General features: G+C 41.2%; 2 protein-coding genes across 5 annotated transcripts; both read left to right on the top strand.

Moving 5' to 3' along the window:
* The first annotated feature begins 8,612 nt into the window (after positions 1-8,612).
* rnasek.S (ribonuclease K S homeolog) lies at positions 8,613-11,691 on the top strand. The gene is given in 3 exon segments (NM_001097907.1): positions 8,613-8,728; positions 10,030-10,112; positions 10,494-11,691. Coding segments are annotated over 3 exon segments (306 nt in total). The 5' UTR covers positions 8,613-8,650; the 3' UTR covers positions 10,639-11,691.
* A 1,763-nt stretch (positions 11,692-13,454) lies between these two features.
* Positions 13,455-19,720, top strand: c17orf49.S (chromosome 17 open reading frame 49 S homeolog). Of its 4 annotated transcripts, none has more exons than XM_041587581.1 (6): positions 13,462-13,753; positions 16,445-16,539; positions 16,753-16,854; positions 17,440-17,642; positions 18,632-18,730; positions 19,344-19,720. In XM_041587581.1, exons 1-6 carry the CDS (start codon positions 13,733-13,735, stop codon positions 19,346-19,348), a joined length of 525 nt encoding a protein of 174 aa, XP_041443515.1. In that variant the 5' UTR covers positions 13,462-13,732; the 3' UTR covers positions 19,349-19,720.
* Positions 19,721-20,418: the final 698 nt, after the last annotated feature.

Below are 20,418 nucleotides of genomic sequence, written 5' to 3' on the forward strand. Positions count from 1 at the left end.
AGTAGGAAGGGGAGGAGTCGTGCGCTTATTCCCATTTCCTGCGTGCTTTCATTGGCTGACGGTCAGAGGTACATACCCCGCCCTTGTTAGACCTGTGGAAGGAGGGGCCACAGCGCGACGTAATCGGAAGGATTGTGTCGCTGGTTGGACAGCGGGAGAAGCGGCGGAATTATGTAAATAAATGGTGGGAGGGGCTGCCTGGCGGTGGCTGTGCTGATTGGCTGCCATGAAGGCGTGACCGTGTGTGACGTTAAATAGAAAAAATAGGCATAAAGATGAGGCCATAAATGCAGGAAAATTGACAGTGACTTAATGGCTGTACCTGATATTATACATGAGATTATACATGAGGTGAGACACTGATATGATGTGACAGGTTCTAACTTGGCTTTTATTACAGCTGATGGGGTTGGAATGTTTCAGCAGCTCTCAGGTTGCTACAGAGCAGTTTACTGATCATCCAGAGGTTTCAGCGACAGACACTGGAATATGATACAACGTTTCTGATTTAATTGGCTTTTGGCAGAGAGTCCAGAATACGTGGCAGCTGCACTTAGATACTTTTGTAACAATTTAAGATAAGCAAAGAAACAGTTGTAACAATTTAAGATAAGCAAAGAAACAATTGTAACAATTTAAGATGAGCAAAGAAACAATTGTAACAATTTAGGATGAGCAAAGAAACAATTGTAACAATTTAAGATAAGCAAAGAAACAATTGTAACAATTTAGGATGAGCAAAGAAACAATTGTAACAATTTAAGATAAGCAAAGAAACAATTGTAACAATTTAAGATAAGCAAAGAAACAATTGTAACAATTTAAGATGAGCAAAGAAACAATTGTAACAATTTAGGATGAGCAAAGAAACAATTGTAACAATTTAAGATAAGCAAAGAAACAATTGTAACGATTTAAGATAAGCAAAGAAACAACTGTAACAATGTAAGATAAGCAAACAAACAATTGTAACAATTTAAGATGAGCAAAGAAACAATTGTAACAATTTAAGATAAGCAAAGAAACAATTGTAACGATTTAAGATAAGCAAAGAAACAACTGTAACAATGTAAGATAAGCAAACAAACAATTGTAACAATTTAAGATGAGCAAAGAAACAATTGTAACAATTTAAGATAAGCAAAGAAACAATTGTAACTATTTAAGATAAGCAAAGATATTTTATTTTTAAAGATATTTTTGCAGTTAAATAGGGCAGTTAAAGCTTTAATCCATGTATATAGTTTTAATAGGGTGACAAAGTTCAAGTATTAAGTTACATATGTAAAATAAGAATAAATATGTAAGCGTGAGACATTATATTCTAAGTTCATACCAAGTGGCTGTCTAGTTTCCAAAAAGAATATCCACTTTGCTTCTTGTTTTACAAATGTGTCTAGGATGCTAATGATGATTGGATAGGCCTTTCAAAGAATGTTTTTGATTGGCCCATTTCCAATTACTGCCTCTTTGGATTGGCGGTTGAATACGTGTTTGTGATTGGTCCCTTTTCATTTAAATATAACCACATTGTCTAGTGTTTTTTCAGCCTATGACTAAGTGCCCCTAAGGCATGAAACGTGAAAATGTTTTTTTTATTTTTTATTTAAATTAATACTTTTTTACTACATCAATCTACAGAGTGTGGTCTGGTATGTGCCAGCCCTTCATTATCTATTCGCAATCCTTACCACACAGTCTTGGAAACACAAGCTAAATCATGAACAGCATGGTGCCAATAGACTCAGCAATCCCTAGAGCCCACTTATTGTGGGAGGCAATTAGCAGGGCTGCACTAATTGCTGATTGACTGTCTTGCAATCTTATTATGCGCATTTAGCTAATTGTATTAATGGTCACTTCTCAGCTGGAGTGACACTACTAGCACCTTACACATTGGAATCCCTTCTGCCCATTATGTGACTGTCAGCCACTAGGGGTCGGACATCCTATCAGCAGGGGTCACTAGAGATAAAGGGGAAATAAAGGCTTCCCACAAGTTTTAGAGTTTTCCATGTCCTGCAGGGCTGGTTGGAGTAGGATGCTGATAAAGTGAGTTTAATGATTTCTAGGTCCCTTCTATGTGGTTGTGTGCCCTTCTAGAATGTGATATGCCAACTAGCCCATCTCATTAGGGATAGAACCAAATAACCCCATGTCAGCATCCCAGGCGAAGGGTGTTTTTTTTGTTTTGTTTTTGTTTGGGGAGGCTAAAGGTGTCCATACAATACAAAGGCTGACTTAAAGTGGAACTAGAAATTAATTGATGTAAAAAATGGTCATCTGAGCACTTTTTCATATTACTTTAAGATTCTTTTTTTTATTGGGTTCTGAGATTTACATTCATTATTTATTTTGTTTTTATTCCAAGATATTAAGGGATACATGTGTAAACCTTTAAAATAAGTGAATGTAAAATTGATGAGGGGACTATTCTAAGCACTTTTGTAATTTACATTCATTATTTATTTTCTTTTGATTCCAAGATATTAAGGGATACATGTGCTGTTAATATGAATGAATTTTGTTACAACAGCGCCACCTGCTGGTCAGTTTCCCACCAGTCTGACCACCAAGTAGTCAAGGAAGTTGTCAGGAGAAAGAAAGAGGCTGCTCTGATGTTCTTCTGCTTAGGAAAAGAATTAGAAACCTTTCTCACATCTTTCCTAAGCAGAAGAACATCAGCCTCTTTCTTTCTCCTGACAACTTCCTTGACTACTTGGTGGTCAGACTGGTGGGAAACTGACCAGCAGGTGGCGCTGTTGTAACAAAATTCATTCATATTAACAGCACATGTATCCCTTAATATCTTGGAATCAAAAGAAAATAAATAATGAATGTAAATGACAAAAGTGCTTAGAATAGTCCCCTCATCAATTTTACATTCACTTATTTTAAAGGTTTACTTATCCATTAAGGTCTAGAAATGTATTTTCATTTGAAAAAAAGCAACTAAAAAGTAGATCACCATTGAAAATTAAATTTTATTGCTGGCTGTTCTTTCTATTGCTTATCTGCCTGTTTATGTTCTTACTCACCTTACATGCTGACACTTTTTCTTTTTTTTTAGAATACTGTGGTGACAGACCTTGCCAACAAAATGTTCATAGAAGCTCTCTGTTTGTTTAGGATAGCAACTGTCATATTAGCTTGGTGTGACATCACTTCCTGCCTGAGTCTCTCCCTGCTCACTCATAGCTCTGGGCTCAGATTACAGCAGGGAGGGGAGGAGGAAGAGAGGAGCAAACTGAGCATGCTCAAGCCCTAGCCCTGGAGGTTTAAGCTGAAAACAGGAAGTCTGATACAGAAGCCCATGAGTACACAATAGAAGGAAAGAAATGTGGGGTTTCTTTTGACAGAGGACTCAGAGCAGCATTACTTTGAGGGTTTACGGGTGTATTTATATAGATCTTTCTGATCAAGCTTACTTACTTTTAGCCCTTCCTTCTTCTTTAACATTAGGGGATTTGACAAGAGGAAAGGGCCTCAGGTTCTCCACTGTTTGCCAGAGGGCAGCAATGCCAAAACATTAACATTAAAGTAACAGTATTTATGCATGTAAGACTGTATTATGAAAGCTAAACTGTGGGTGATTGTAATGCAATTATAAATCCAACTGATTTGTGTTCAATAATTACTTTTTTCAACATGAAAATCCACCCCTGCATGTCAGGAGATAATGAGCCATTCCTGCACAGAGAAGCAGACTAATCCATTGTTATTAGGGGGATAATGATCCACATTCCGAGACCTTATTTTAGGTTCTCATTTAGAGTGAAGGGTAATTAGTTAATAACATATGGTTTCAGTAGATATTAACTCATGTGGATCTGGAAAGTCACATGTCTCTTACTATTAGCCAATGAGAATAACAGCTGGCCCTGGGACAAAGCAGCCAAAGGAAGAAACCACAGGCACTCACAGATCCCACAAACAGGCTTGTAAAAAAACCGAAAAACTTTATTTTAGGGCAAAAAAATAAATCATGGGAAAAAAGTTTTTTGTTTTTTTTAAGCACATCAGTTAATAGCAGAATTCTGCACTGAAATCCATTTCTCAAAAGAGCAAACAGATTATTTTATATTCAATTTTGAAATCTGACATGGGGCTAGACATATTATCAGTTTCTCAGCTGCACCAGTCATGTGACTTGTGCTCTGATAAACTTCAGTCACTCTTTAGTGCTGTACTGCAAGTTAAGGTGGCCATACATGGAGAGATCCGCTCGTTTGGCGATGTCGCCAGACGAGCGGATCTCCCTCCGATATGCCTACCTTGAGGTGGGCAATATCGGGCTGATCCGATCGTGGGCCCTAGGGCCCAACGATCTGATCCTAACAATGCCTAACGGGCGGTCAGATCACGGGACCGCATCAACGAATAGATGCAGCCGCAATCCAACCGGATTTTTTGTCCCATCCGATCAAGATCTGGCTGACTTTCGGCCAGATCTCGATCGGTAAAGCCCGTCGGGGGGCCCCATACACGGGCCAATAAGCTGCTGACACGGTCTGTCGGCAGCTTTTATCGGCCTGAGTATGGCCACCTTAAGAACAACACTCAATAGTAAAATCCAGGTCCCACTGAGTTACATTGAGTAGGAGAAACAACAGCCTGCCAGAAAGTAGTTCCATCCTCAAGTCACATGACTGGGGCAGCTGGGAAACTGACAATATGTCTAGCCCCATGTTAGATTTCAAAATTGAATATAAAAAAATCTGTTTGCCCTTTTGAGAAATGGATTTCAGTACAGAATTCTGCTGGAGCAGCACTATTAACTGATGTGTTTTGAAAAAAACATGTTTTCCCATGACAGTATCCCTTTAAACAGAGGCAAAACGATTTGCCTGATTAGAGAAGATGATTAGAAAGCCTGTGTTTAATAAGTAACACTACATCAGCACAACTGCAACTAACAGCAGTGTGTTGCATCAAAAGGGCCCTCCTCATATTATCCACACACTGCAGCCAAACCATTAGAATTGCATTTATACCTTCACTTCCGATATCATCTGTGACTTCTACGCCATGCCCACTGTCTGTCTGTCTCTCTCACTATCTGTCTGTCTGTCTCTCTCACTATCTGTCTGTCTGCCTCTCACTATCTGTCTGTCTGTCTGCCTGCATACCATCTATCATCTCCATACCTCCCAACATTTTGGAAATAAAAAGAGGGGCAAAAAAGTTGCAGCGCGTGAATATTTTTGGACCACGCCCATTTCTTGTGGCCACACCACCCTAATTACCATGTTCGTTTTTCAAAATGTGGCAGGTTATGAAAGTTTGAACATATTTCTGTGTTTTTTCAGTTATTACTGAAGGTGAATTGCCCTTTAAGCTGCGAGTCTAACTTCTCCCAAATGACCGGTTATCTTATATTGTTACAATAACTTATTTGCTTATGTAGAAATTTTTACAAAAGTATTTTAACTGCAGCTGTGGCTGTTCTGGTCTCTCTGCCAAAAGCCAATTAAGTTAGAAACTTTGTTTCTTTTTCTGGCTGTTCAGTGCAGAGAAAAACGGGACTTTCCAGTACAAACGAGGGACTGCGGGTTGAGCTGTCACTGATCCGGCACCTAAAACAATGCTGCTCAGTGAGGTTACAATGTTAAGGAAGTTGTCAGGAGAAAGAAAGAGGCTGCTCTGATGTTCTTCTGCTTAGGAAAGATGTGAGAGAGGTTTCTAATTCTTTTCCTAAGTAGAAGAACATCAGAGCAGTCTCTTTCTTTCTCCTGACAACTTCCTTGACTACTTGCTGGTCAGACTGGTGGGAAACTGACCAGCAGGTGGCGCTGTTGTAACAAAATTCATTCATATTAACAGTACATGTACCCCTTAATATCTTGGACTCAAAACAAAATAAATAATGAATGTAAATTGCAAAAGTACTTAGAATAGCCCCCTCATCACTTTTTAAACAGTTAGTTTAAAGGTTTACTTATCCTTTAACCCTCTACAATCCATTTATAAGTCAAAGAGTCAAAGTAAACTTTATTGTCATCTCAGCAGTTCACGACTACACAGTGAGACGAGACGACGTGGCTCCAGCTAGCCAGAGATCGTAGAGTCAGTATAGCTTTCCCTCCTAATTTTTCTTTTTAGCTTTTTACATTGATTTGTGGCCACACACTTATAATTTATTATTAAAAGTTACGTTTTCAACGTATGTCTGGTGGGACTCTCTGACTATATAAGGGGTGGGGGCAGTAAAATGGGCCATTCTTTTTCTATTGGGTTTGGTTAATGAGAACTTCACTTGACCCTGTACTCCATATATTTGTTTCTCTCTCCATCCGATGGAAGGTGCCCCCAAAATTGGTGCATTTGCCTTAGATATTGCCCCTCCCCCCATGAAAAGAAACAAATCCTTGGGTTACAAAGAAAACCCCCATATAACACTGCTTTTATTGCAATGATTACACCTTGCCCTGCATACAATAAATGCTGCGGCTTCTGTTGACTCCCATAAAAGTCCCACCTTAGGGCAGGACTACATGGCCGATTCAGCCGTGATCCGATTTGCTGCGCAAAATCGCAGGCGTCATATCGGATGCGACGGAAACAAGGTAAGTAATTCAATGATCTCATTGTGTTGCAGCATTGATGCGACGCAACACAACATCCGACAGTCGCGTTGCAACAACAATGCGACACGATGCAACACTGCCATTACTTACCTTGTTTCCGTCGCATCCGACATGACGCCTGTGATTTTGTGCAGCGCGTCGGATCACGGCTAAATCGGCTATGCAATTCTGCCCTTAGGCAAACGCTGTTTTTTTTGGCTAGTACATGGCTTCCAGGCTGGTGGCTGCACAAAGCTCAGAGCTTGCCAAGTTGTGAGTCCATTATGCTCATTGGTGAATGCAGATTGGGCAACAGACTGAGCTCACGTGATCTTTACATACAGAAGCCCATAATACTCAATACGTGTATGGGATCCGTTATCAGGAAACCCATTATCCAGAAAGCTCTGAAATACGGAAAGGCCGTCTCCCATAGCCTCTATTATAATCAAATAATCCACATTTTCTGTGTAATAATAAAACAGTAGCTTGTACTTGATCCCAACTAAGATATAATAAATCCTTATTGGAAGCAAAACCAGCCTATTGGGTTTATTTCATGTTTATATGATTTTCTAGTAGACTTAAAGGGATCCTGTCCTGTTTTCAAAACACATCAGTTAATAGTGCTACTCCAACAGAATTCTGTACTGAAATCCATTTCTCAAAAGAGCAAACAGATTTTTCAATATTTCATTTTGAAATCTGACATGGGGCTAGACATATTGTCAATTTCCCAGCTGCCCCTGGTCATGTGACTTGTGCCTGCACTTTAGGAGAGAAATGCTTTCTGGCAGGCTGCTGTTTTTCCTTCTCAATGTAACTGAATGTGTCTCAGTGGGACATGGGTTTTTACTATTGAGTGTTGTTCTTAGATCTACCAGGCAGCTGTTATCTTGTGTTAGGGAGCTGTTATCTGGTTACCTTCCCATTGTTCTGTTGTTTGGCTGCTGGGGGGGGAGGTGGTGATATCACTCCAACTTGCAGTACAGCAGTAAAGAGTGACTGAAGTTTATCAGAACACAAGTCACATGACTTGGGGCAGCTGGGAAATTGACAATATGTCTAGCCCCATGTCAGATTTCAAAATTGAATATAAAAAAATCTGTTTGCTCTTTTGAGAAATGGATTTCAGTGCAGAATTCTGCTGGAGTAGCACTATTAACTGATTCATTTTGAAAAAAAACATTTTTTCACATGACAGTATCCCTTTAAGGTATTAAGATCCAAATTAAATAAAGATCCATTATCTGGAATACCCGAGCATTGTGGATATCAGGTCCCACACCTGTACTTCGACTGCAAGCTCTTCGGGGAAGGGACCTCCTCCCTACAGTGTCTCAGTATAATTGTACTTATTCTAATGCCTCACCTGCCTGTGTATAAAGCAATGAGTATCTCTAAATACAGTTATAGCTACATTAATACACAATACTATACACACTTGCCAACTACAAGACCAATGCTTTACTGTACAGGACTCATACAAAAGCATGTTTAGCTATTTAGGCAACACACTCTATTTCCAGAGTTGGGGGGGGGGTGATGATCACAGTGGGGTTTAGAGGGAGGAATAGAATGAGGAGGGGTGAGAAGGAACCACAGAAGGGAACATAAAGACATTTTCCGGCCTGGGTTCCGGGAGTACAGACAAGAGCGGAGTTGTCTGCGCCAGATAAATATTTGAAGAAAAAATGTTCCCCGCCCTACAGAAGGAATGGGAGAGCTCGGTAGTACATCACGTGAGCAACGCCTTCCTTGTAGTCACGTGCCTACGAAAGGGCAAATGGCTTTGCAGAGACGAGCGCTAAACCCTAGATAAGTCTTACACAGTCCCCAGTACATGGCGCGCCTTTTACCGTCACAGGAGAGGCCCTGATGTTATTCCCTGAATTCAGCTAATTTCTTAGCTTTCCAGTGTCCCCGCCTAGAGACTTGCCCATACCAAACATGGCGTCTGTGGTTGCGATCGTCACTGCATTCCGCCAATGAGGAGGGGCGATGTCAGTGCAGGTCAGCTGACTGTCCGTTGTCAGAAGGTAAGAACCCGGCTGAGAGAGACAGAGAGCTGCTCGGTGTCGGACATGGTGTCGCTGCTGTGCTGTGGGCCCAAGCTGGCCGCCTGTGGGATCGTCATCAGCGTGTGGGGAGTCATCATGCTGGTAACTCTGCGCTTTATGCTGCACTGCAGTTATTATTATTATTATATACCCGGGCGCTTAGTAACGGGGGCTGCTGGGAAATGTAGTTTAATGGCAGCACAATTGTAGTTGATTTTAGTTATTTTCTGCTTATCCCCATGTGTTCATCTTCCTGTGTTTATTAATATATATAATTCATTTATCTCTCCTTATACACAACTAGGACTTCTCTTACCTCCCCCCATACATGTCCCTCATTAACAACTACTCACTCTTTACTTCCCCTTTTCCATGATCCGCAGCTTCTGCTTTATTTGTGTATTAAAGGGTAAATCAACCCTCTCCTTTAGTAGCTTTTATTTTCCTTAACTGCATCTTATATAACATTATATACTGTCTACTGATGTCACATGACTTGTAGGCAATTGAGTATTCCAAGAAATCAAGTGTGTGTGTGTGTGTATGTATGAGTATATATATATATATATATATAGTCATTCTTGTGTCTTTATATGGTCACAGAACAACCCCTCAGTGACTTCTAATATCCTTATCATTTACAGTAGGGGGTACATTATCCCTTATAATACATGAGTGATACTCAGAGTTCCCTGTATAACTCAGCCTGCAGCCTTGTGCCTTTATATGGTCACAGAACAACCTCTCAGTGACTTCTAATATCCTTATCATTTACAGTAGGGGGTACATTATCCCTTATAATACATGAGTGATACTCAGAGTTCCCTGTATAACTCAGCCTGCAGCCTTGTGTCTTTATATGGTCACAGAACAACCCCTCAGTGACTTCTAATATCCTTATCATTTACAGTAGGGGGTACATTATCCCTTATAATACATGACACACACACACACACACACGACAGTGTTGTATATACAGAGAGTGTTTATATATAAACCCACATGCCCTTGACACAACACCACAATCTGGCTGCAGTCGCTTCTGTCCGGCCGGGGCTGGAGGGGGATGTGACAGTTCAGTATTTGCAGAAAACACGAGAAACCTTCTCTTTTAAGCACATGTCTAACAAAGAGAGTTTAGAGCCCCCCAAACTGCACCTTCCAGTCTCCCTAGTATGGACCAAGCAGATGACTGGGAGCTGACTGTCATATCTAACTGCCTGATCTCTAATGGTGTAGCTGCAGTCGCTGGCCAGGAGCATGCTCAGTTGAAGTTAGTACCAGATCTTAACTGCCTTTGTTTACAGCCTCTCCAGCAATCAGCATGGCAGCCCCTACCCATATGTCTGACTGTGCCTGGATTACAAATATGTTTATTTATCCCAATGGTTTTTATGCTGCAGATTCTGCTGGGGGTGTTCTTTAACGTCCATTCGGCGGTTCTGATTGAGGACGTGCCCTTCACTGAAGAGGATATATTTGAGGAGTAAGTGTTGGGACAAACCATATTATTCTCACTGTCCCTCTGTCCCTGTTTCATGTGACGTCTGTCTCTCTGTCCCTGTGTCATGTGACGTCTGTCTCTCTGTCCCTGTGTCATGTGACGTCTGTCCCTCTGTCCCTGTGTCATGTGACGTCTGTCCCTCTGTCCCTGTGTCATGTGACGTCTGTCTCTCTGTCCCTGTGTCATGTGACGTCTGTCTCTCTGTCCCTGTGTCATGTGACGTCTGTCTCTCTGTCCCTGTGTCATGTGACGTCTGTCCCTCTGTCCCTGTGTCATGTGACGTCTGTCCCTCTGTCCCTGTGTCATGTGACGTCTGTCCCTCTGTCCCTGTGTCATGTGACGTCTGTCTCGTTCTCTCCGCAGCCCCAATCCTCCGGCCAAGATGTACCGCCTGTACGAGCAGGTCTCCTATAACTGCTTCATCGCCGCCGCCATCTACATTGTCCTGGGGGGCTTCTCCTTCTGTCAAGTGCGACTCAATAAGAGGAAAGAATATATGGTCCGCTGACCTGCCTCCCCCCCATATCCAACTAGAAGGTGGTCTGACCCACACTGAGACCAACCCAGTGACGACTTCTCTACGTTCCAATCAAGCCACGCCCACAAAGCCACAGAGTTATTTAATAAATGACAGTTATTTATGAAGCTGCTTTTGTTGACAGTTAGATCCCTGCTGTAAAGGGCTGGGCACCTCCTGCGTGGTCCTTGGCCAATAGTAACCTTTCACTTGCTACAATCAGCATACCAATAGTAACCAACCCACCAACTGTACCTTTTAATGGCAACAGTCCGTAGTCTAAATGCAGAACTACAACTCCCAGACTCCACTAGTATAAAAGTCTAGTTCCTCAGCAGCAACTGGAATGAGCATCCTGAAGCAGGGTATCTCCTGCAACTGTCTGCTGCTGCTGCTGCTGCTACTACTGGGCTGGCTGCTTAAAGAGATTGTTCACCTTTGAGTTAACTCTTAGTATGATGTAGAGAGGGATATTCTGAGACAATTTGCAATTGGTTTTTATTATTTGTGGTTTTTGAGTTATTTAGCTTTTTATTCAGCAGCTCTCCAGTTGGCAGTTTTAGCCATCTGGTTGTTAGGGTCCAAATTCCCCTAGCAACCATGCACTGATGTGAATAAGAGACTGGAATATGAATAGGAGAGACCTGAATAGAAGGATCAGTAATAAATAGTAACAATAACAATACATTTGTAGCCTTACAGAGCATTTGTTTTTAGATGGGGTCAGTGACCCCCTATTTGAAAGCTGGAAAGAGTCAGAAGAAGGAGGAGGCAAATAATTAAAAAAAAAACTGTATAAAAAAAAATAATGAAAACCTATTGAAAATTAAAATCAGCTATTCTATAACCTACTAAAAGTTAATGTAAAGGTGAACCAGGTCATTCCCGTTATGCCTGATAGGTGGGAGCAATGCTGTTCTTCTCCCAGTCCCCTCGCTAAACCTGTTTTCTTGTGAATTAGCCACTGGCCACCCCCCCCTCTGGTCCTACTGAGTATTTGTATTTATGTGACTGTGCAATAAAGTGACAGTGTTCTGTGACCAACCCACGTCCTGTGCTTCTCGTCTGTAACTTGAGGTGCAGGTCATTATTCCGAGGGGTGTGTCCACAGCATGGCCAAGTGTCATATACAAGGAACTGCCATGACCAATAAGTGTAGTGCGTATGGGCCTGCAGCTCATGTACTCTGGCTCCTAGCGTCAACCATATATTATATATATATATATATATATATATGTACTTATGGGGGAACGCATGCCTGATTGGGCTGTTAAATTGCTCTATAAAGTATAAGTAAACTAAAATAAGTGAATGTAAGATCGATTAGGGGGCTATTCTAAGCTCTTTTGTAATTTACATTCATTATTTATTTTCTATTAATTCCAAGATATTAAGGGATACGTGTGCTGTTAATATGAATGAATTGTGTTACAACAGCGCCACCTGCTGGTCAGTTTCCCACCAGTCTGACCACCAAGTAGTCAAGGAAGTTGTCAGGAGAAAGAAAGAGGCTGCTCTCATGTTCTTCTGCTTCTCTCACTGTTACTTTTTATTACTTCTCTTTGTGTTCAGTCCCTCTCCTCTTCATCTTCCAGGCTCTCTGACTGGTTACCAAGGAAAACTGGACACTAGCAACCAAATAGCTGTTGCAACTCCACACTGGAGAGATAATTTAAAAACCACAAAATAAAAATGAAAGACCAACTGCAAATTGTCTCAGAATATCACTATAGATTGAGGAATTGCTTTCACTGGGAGCAGGGTTCCAAGTCATGATTCCTCTGCCACCGTACATTTAGGCAGCTACTACCCAGAATCCCTGGAATGACTTGCTGAATGCAGGTATATTGGGCACAGAGTGGGTGATTGCCCGCTGTTTTATTTAGTCACCCACCCAAAATGTAGAAAATACGAATACAGGAAGAGACCATTCACTAGTAAAGCAGGAGCCAAAAGTATTTGTAAAATTAAAAACACATTATTAGGACAAATATAAGCCTAATACGTTTTGTGCCTATGAGTTAAGTGCCCTTTCTTTCTCCTAACAACTTCCTTGACTACTTGCTGGTCAGACTGGTGGGAAACTGACCAGCAGGTGGTGCTGTTGTAACACAATTCATTCATATTAACAGCACATATTTCCCTTAATATCTTAGAATTAAAGGGGTCATTCACCTTTAAATTAACTGTTAGTATGATGTAGAGAGGAATATTCTGAGACAATTTGCATTTGGTTTTTATTATTTGTGATTTGTGAGTTATTAAGATTTTTATTCAGCAGCTCTCCAGGTTGCAATTTCAGCCATCTGGTTGCTAAGGTCCAAATTTCCCTAGCAACCATGCACTGATTTGAATGGGTGAGTGAAATATAAATAGGAGAGGCCTGAATGGATAGATGAGTAATAAAAAAAAGTAGCAATAACAATATATTTGTAGCCTTACAGAGCATTTGTTTTTTTAGATGGGGGTCAGCGACCCCCATTTGAAATTTGCAAACAGTCAGAAGACTAAGGCAAATAATGCAAAAACTACACAAAACTAAAAAATAAGGACCAGTTGAAAAGTTGCTAAGAATTGGGTGAGGCGCCCCTTTAACTGTTAGTTCCCTCAGGCTCAGCTCAATGAGGCCCATTCCTGAGTCCAGATATAAGAAGCAAGTGCTACAGGGAACCAATCACACTTTATTATTATAATAAGAGTATTAATATAATTAATATAAATATAATGCTATATGTACTCTCTGCCTATCAGATTAGCCGAACCAACACACTAACCAATAGGGTTTAGCCATCCGTCGTTTAACCAATAGTGGCGTAGGGCGGGAACAAAAAAAACGATTGACTGAACTTGTAGCCAATAGGGTAATCGGTGCCCTTCGTCCAAGTGTAAAGGCGGTACCAGTCAGTGTTCTTGTTCGTGTTGGGATCGCGAACCAATGGCAGCGAAGAAGCTTTACACCTACAACCAATAGGAAACCGCGGAGACGCGCCCGCCCAGAGAGAACAAGGACTAGCGGCGACAACAACAGCAGCGATCGTGACTGCCGGTCAGCTCGGGAACAGCGAGTCTTTCTCTCCCTGCAGCCATGACGTCAGCTTCCACCAAGGTACCCGGGGGCTCCTGATTGGCGGGACGGGAGCACGTGACCTGTTTGTGGCCTCAGGCATGCCGGGAATTGTAGTCAAATATATTTGTACACTTATTTAAGGGAGACTTCATGAGCTGCTAAGTAGCTGTGCAGTTAATGCCTAAACACAGAGGAGGTTACAGTAGTTATGCTGAATGATGTGGGTGTAAGGGGCATGTCCTTTATATAGTGCTTCAACCTGTAGCTGGTGGTGGCTGATGGGAGTTGTAGTTTAGTGGCAGTGTAGAGCATTTCTATGGCCATCTTGCCCTTTCCCCACTACTATACCTATTAAAGGAGAACTAAAGCCTAACTAAAGAAGTAGCTAGAAATGTTGTACATGATGTTTTGTGCTTCTGTACCAGCCCAAGGCAACCACAGCCCTTTAGCAGTAAAGATCTGTGTCTCCAAAGATGCCCCAGTAGCTCCCCATCTTCTTTTCTGCTGATTCACTGCACATGCTCTGTGCTGCTGTCACTTACTGAGCTTAGGGAGCCACTCACAATATACAGTACACATAGAATAGAAATGTCACAATATAAGGCTGATTAGTCATTAATACACATAATTACTACATGGCAGCACAGAAACCAGTGCAACTAGCATCAGAATTTAATAATCAGCAAACCTGTAGCATCAGCTTATATTACAGCCAGGGAAGCTCATTTTCTGCTGGATAATTAGTGACGAGCCCTAAGCTTAGCTTCTCAACAGCCAATCAGAGCCCACTGAGCATGTGAGTGTCACAGACACTTTCCAAGATGGTGACCCCCTGTGACAAGTCTGAAGTCCTGGATCATTGCTGCTATTGACAAGCTCAAACTTTAGCCTACTGCAATAAGTTCACTATACAAAATATGCCATTTTTAGCCATATTAATTTTTAGGGTTTAATTCTCCTTTAACTCATTACCCTAACTCTGGGGGCTTGTGTATATGAGGGGCCGCCACCATTATTCCCACTGTCAAAGTATCTAGCCCTTCAGTGTTACATGTCTGCAGCCACTCTCTTGTATCATCTCTTGTATCATCTCTTGTATCATCACTTGTATCATCTCTTGTATCATCTCTTGTATCATCTCTTGTATCAACTCTTGTATCATCTCTTGTATCATCTCTTGTATCAACTCTTGTATCATCTCTTGTATCATCTCTTGTATCATCTCTTGTATCATCTCTTGTATCAACTGTTGTATCATCTCTTGTATCATCTCTTGTATCAACTGTTGTATCATCTCTTGTATCATCTCTTGTATCATCTCTTGTATCAACTCTTGTATCATCACTTGTATCATCTCTTGTATCATCTCTTGTATCATCTCTTGTATCAACTGTTGTATCATCACTTGTATCATCTCTTGTATTAACTGTTGTATCATCTCTTGTATCATCTCTTGTATCAACTCTTGTATCATCACTTGTATCATCTCTTGTATCATCTCTTGTATCATCTCTTGTATCATCTCTTGTATCAACTCTTGTATCATCTCTTGTATCATCTCTTGTATCATCTCTTGTATCATCTCTTGTATCAACTGTTGTATCATCTCTTGTATCATCTCTTGTATCAACTGTTGTATCATCTCTTGTATCATCTCTTGTATCATCTCTTGTATCAACTCTTGTATCATCACTTGTATCATCTCTTGTATCATCTCTTGTATCATCTCTTGTATCAACTGTTGTATCATCACTTGTATCATCTCTTGTATTAACTGTTGTATCATCTCTTGTATCAACTCTTGTATCAACTCTTGTATCAACTCTTGTATCATCTCTTGTATCAACTCTTGTATCATCTCTTGTATCATCTCTTGTATCATCTCTTGTATCATCTCTTGTATCAACTGTTGTATCATCTCTTGTATCATCTCTTGTATCATCTCTTGTATCAACTCTTGTATCATCACTTGTATCATCTCTTGTATCATCTCTTGTATCATCTCTTGTATCAACTCTTGTATCATCTCTTGTATCATCTCTTGTATCAACTCTTGTATCATCTCTTGTATCATCTCTTGTATCATCTCTTGTGTCATCTCTTGTATCAACTCTTGTATCATCTCTTGTATCATCTCTTGTATCATCTCTTGTGTCATCTCTTGTGTCAACTCTTGTGTCATCACTTGTGTCATCACTTGTGTCATCTCTTGTGTCATCTCTTGTATCATCACTTGTATCATCTCTTGTATCAACTCTTGTATCATCTCTTGTATCATCTCTTGTATCATCTCTTGTATTAACTGTTGTATCATCTCTTGTATCATCTCTTGTATCAACTCTTGTATCATCACTTGTATCATCTCTTGTATCATCACTTGTATCATCTCTTGTATCAACTCTTGTATCATCTCTTGTATCAACTCTTGTATCAACTCTTGTGTCAACTCTTGTGTCATCTCTTGTGTCATCACTTGTGTTATCTCTTGTGTCATCTCTTGTATCATCACTTGTATCATCTCTTGTATCATCTCTTGTATCATCTCTTGTATCATCTCTTGTATCATATCTTGTATCATCTCTTGTATTTTCTGTACCACTAGGTGCCGCTCTCATCTACGTTATACACAAATGAGATCATAGAATACTAAGCGTGCGCCATATTAAGGCCCAACTAAAGCCTCTTTTAGCTGATAATATAATATTCCATGTGTTTTATTGGTCCCTCCAGGTCGGGGAGATCTTTTCTGCTGCTGGAGCTGCTTTCACCAAACTGGGAGAACTGACCATGCAACTCCATCCTGTGACTGATTCCTCCCCCGCAGGGTAATGGCCTCCCCTTCTAATCACCAATGTCTATAATAATTCTCTAGATATGAGGAACATCTCATATCTGTGAGGTGAAACCCACCTAGATATGAGGAACATCTCATATAAACTACTTGTTACAGGCCCCTCCCACTTTCCCATCATTCCACGTGTTCCCCCATTTCTCCCCCTCCCCCGTGTTACTCCTGGTTTCCTGTTGTGTCTCCCCAGGGCCCGCTGGACAGACACAGAGATTGAGATGTTGCATGCGGCTGTCAGACGCTTCGGGGAGGATTTAAATCAGATCAGCTCAGTTATCAAGGAGAGGACAGTGTAAGGAGAGACGTGTGACTGTCCAGAAACAGCGGGGGAAGAATTAAAGGGGATATAAACCCAAAAATACAATTTTGTCTAAATGTCACTTCCTGATATATATTTATTGTATGTTTTTGGCTTTACATCCCCTTTAAGTTCTTTGCGGATAACGGCTACGTCTTCTGAAAGTCTGGCTCTAGGGAGAAGAGCCGCCATGTTGCTGTTTCCCTGTATTACAGTATAGGGGTGCCTATAGGCACTAGTGCTGATAAGGGCAGAGTTTCTATTGGCCAGTTATAGACATGTGACGTCTGATAGACATGTCCCTGTACACTGAGCACATTAGAGGAGGACAAGGAGCTCAGGAGCAGTGTCTCAGAGATGTACCTCAGCTTCCATACAGCGGCCCCATGATAGTCTGGCTGATAGTTTCAGGCTTTAAATAGTGTTTAATAGCGGATGTGTGTTGCTTTAGTTGATGGGATCTCTAATTACACACTGACAGGGCCCCACTTCCTGTTCCCCTTTATTCCCTCTCTGTTTCCTCCCCAAATCTCATCTCTGCCTCTTCCTCACACCCCTTTTTTCCTCTCGCTCCGCCAGGGCCCAGATCAAGTTCGCAGTGAAGAGGAAGATTTACGATGATAATGGCGTCCCCCTGTCTAGTGACTCCCCGCGGAAAGCGATAAAGAAAGCGTCGCCCGTGTCCTCCTCTGTGGCCGCCAATATATCCGCACCGCAGGCTGTGAGCAGCACCTCTCTCCCCGAGGCCTCGCAGGGAGCCATGAAGAAGCGCAAGTCATCAGGCGAGTGAATTGGTAGCCACTCGGGCACAGAGCATTTATTGTCGTTGCATGGAGTACAGTGGCCTGGAGGGCATAGAGACAGTGAGGCTCATTTATCAACACTGGGCAAATTTGCACCTGTGCAGTTAGTAACACATAGCAACCAATCAGTGAGTGGCTTTTTCCAGCCACCTGCAGGTTAAGCAATGAAAGCAAACTTCTGATTGGTTGCCATGGATTTCTGCCTATGTGCAAATTTGCCCAGTGTTTATAAATGAGCCCCTGTGTATAGGGCCACTGATTCTATTAAAAGGGTGGTTCACCGTTCAGTTTACCTTTAACATGTTATAGAATGGCTAATTCCAAGTTACATTTCAATTGGTCTTCATTTTTTTAAAGTTTTCAGATTATTTGTCTCTTTATTTTGACTCTTTCCAGCTTTCAGATGTGGGTCACTGACCCCATCTAAAAAAAAACAAACGCTCTGTAAGGCTACAAATGCTTTGTTATTGTTACTTTTGATTACTCCTCTTTAGATTCAGGCCTCTCCCATTCATACTCCAGTCTCTTATTCAAGCCAGTGCAGGGTTGCTAGGGGAATTTGGACCCTAGCAACCAGATTGCTGACGTTGCAAACTGGAGAGCTGCTGAATAAAGAGCAAAATAACTCGAGTACCACAAATAATAAAAAATGAAAACCAATGGCAAATTGTCTCAGAATTTCCCCCACTACATTATACTCACAGATAATTTAAAGGTGAACAATCCCTGTATTAATCTTGGGGTACCACAGCCCTATTCCAATATATGAAAATCTTCCCACAAACTCCTTAGCATAGCCTTATAGTTATGTAGAGGGATAATTTCTATATTGTCATAGGGACTCATACAGCAGCCTCAGTACACAGCCCTCTTGTTTTAACCCTTTCCTTTCAAGAGCCCCACTCTGTTCCATTTAAATTTATACCCTCCCACACACCCATAACTCCTCCCCTCTCTTGTTCCAGCAGACGTGACTCTCAGTGCGCTGAATGACTCTGACGCAAACAGTGATCTGGTGGATATAGAGGGAGACAGAAGTACAGTGAAAAAACTCAACTTTGATCAGGGTGCGCTACATACAAATGTTTCCCCTATTCTTCTCCTTCCCTCACGCTCCCTTTCCTGCTTATGATTTCATCTCCTTTCCTCTCCTTACCCCCCCAGCTCTGTACTGTCCTCATTCTCTTCTTCTCTCCTGCATGCTTTACTAAGGGTTCTCCCCATGTTTGCCTGGGGTTCCTCTGGGTGCTCTAAATTTCCTCCAGGTACTCTTAATTTCTTCCAGATACTCGAAATAATTTCCTCCTGGTACTCTAAATAATTTCCTCCAAGTAATCTAAATCATTTCCTCCAGTTACTCTAAATAATTTCCTCCAGATACTCTAAATAATTTCCTCCAGGTACTCTTAATTACCTCCTGGTACTCTAAATAATTTCATTTATTTTTATAAATAATTTCATACTTTAAATAATTTCCTCCAAGTGGTCTAAATAATTTCCTCCAGGTACTCGAAATAATTTCTTCCAGGTACTTTAAATAATTTCCTCCAAGTGGTCTAAATAATTTCCTCCAGGTACTCTAAATAATTTCCGCAAGGCACTCCAATTTTCCTCCAGGTACTCTTTTCTCCTCCCTCTCTCCCACCCACATTAATGCTCTTCCCTCTCCCTTTCAGATAGCCTAAACCTGGATCCCAGTTTCATCATGAATTCCGGAGACCTCCCGCTTTTATCTCGCTGATCACCAACGTTGCCCCCTGTCTGTGTAAATAGGAACTGTATAAACCCTTATCCCCCCCCCCCAAATGCTTGTGTTCTGTTGATCGTATCTAGAGCCCGGTGCTGGGGTGCAACAGGCATTCACATGAGGAGAAGGGGCATCCCGGCCTGTACCAGGAAGCAGAGTCGCAGGGAGTGGCCACTGGAGAGCTGCAGGGAGTTAGCTGCAGGGAGTTAGCTGCAGGGAGTTTGTCTCTTTCTAGTAGTGACCAGTGATGTAAAATTCTGACTGAGGCTTTTTTTTTATATATTGATAAGAATAAAATGTGTAAATAAAATGCAAATGTCTCTCAAATGATTCCTACTGATAGGGGGTCCCCCTGTCCCAAAAATCTATGCCGGTAGAACAGTACGTTTTTCAGGGGTCCAGGAAAAAAATATGTAAAGTCCAGGAATATGTAAAATCAGGGAAATGTGGTAAAGTAACTTTTTCTTCAAATACAGAAAGGAAATAAGCACAGGAGTCCTTTTTACTTTGAGATAATGAGATTTACTGTGTTAATAACAAGGGTTAAAGTTCTTCTGCTTAGGAAAAGAGTTAGAAACCTTTCTCACATCTTTCCTAAGCAGAAGAACATCAGAGCAGCCTCTTTCTTTCTCCTGACAACTTCCTTGACTACTTGCTGGTCAGACTGGTGGGAAACTGACCAGCAGGTGGCGCTGTTGTAACAAAATTCATTCATATTAACAGCACATGTATCCCTTAATATCTTGGAATAAAAACAAAATAAATAATCAATGTAAATGACAAAAGTGCTTAGAATAGCCCCTCATCAATTTTACATTCACTTATTTTAAAGGTTTACTTATCCTTTTACGTAATGTTACATGGGGCAAGTGTAAGACTCTTAGTCACATACACAACCTAAAGCAATAAGTGATTGGTGCAGGACTGTATAAGGGGCAGACTCATTGGAACTGACCATTTACAGGCAGAACTATGGCAAAATATACATCTGGTTTGTATTTTAAACCT

This window comes from Xenopus laevis, chromosome 3S (assembly GCF_017654675.1).
Source record: "Xenopus laevis strain J_2021 chromosome 3S, Xenopus_laevis_v10.1, whole genome shotgun sequence".
NCBI lineage: Eukaryota > Metazoa > Chordata > Amphibia > Anura > Pipidae > Xenopus > Xenopus laevis.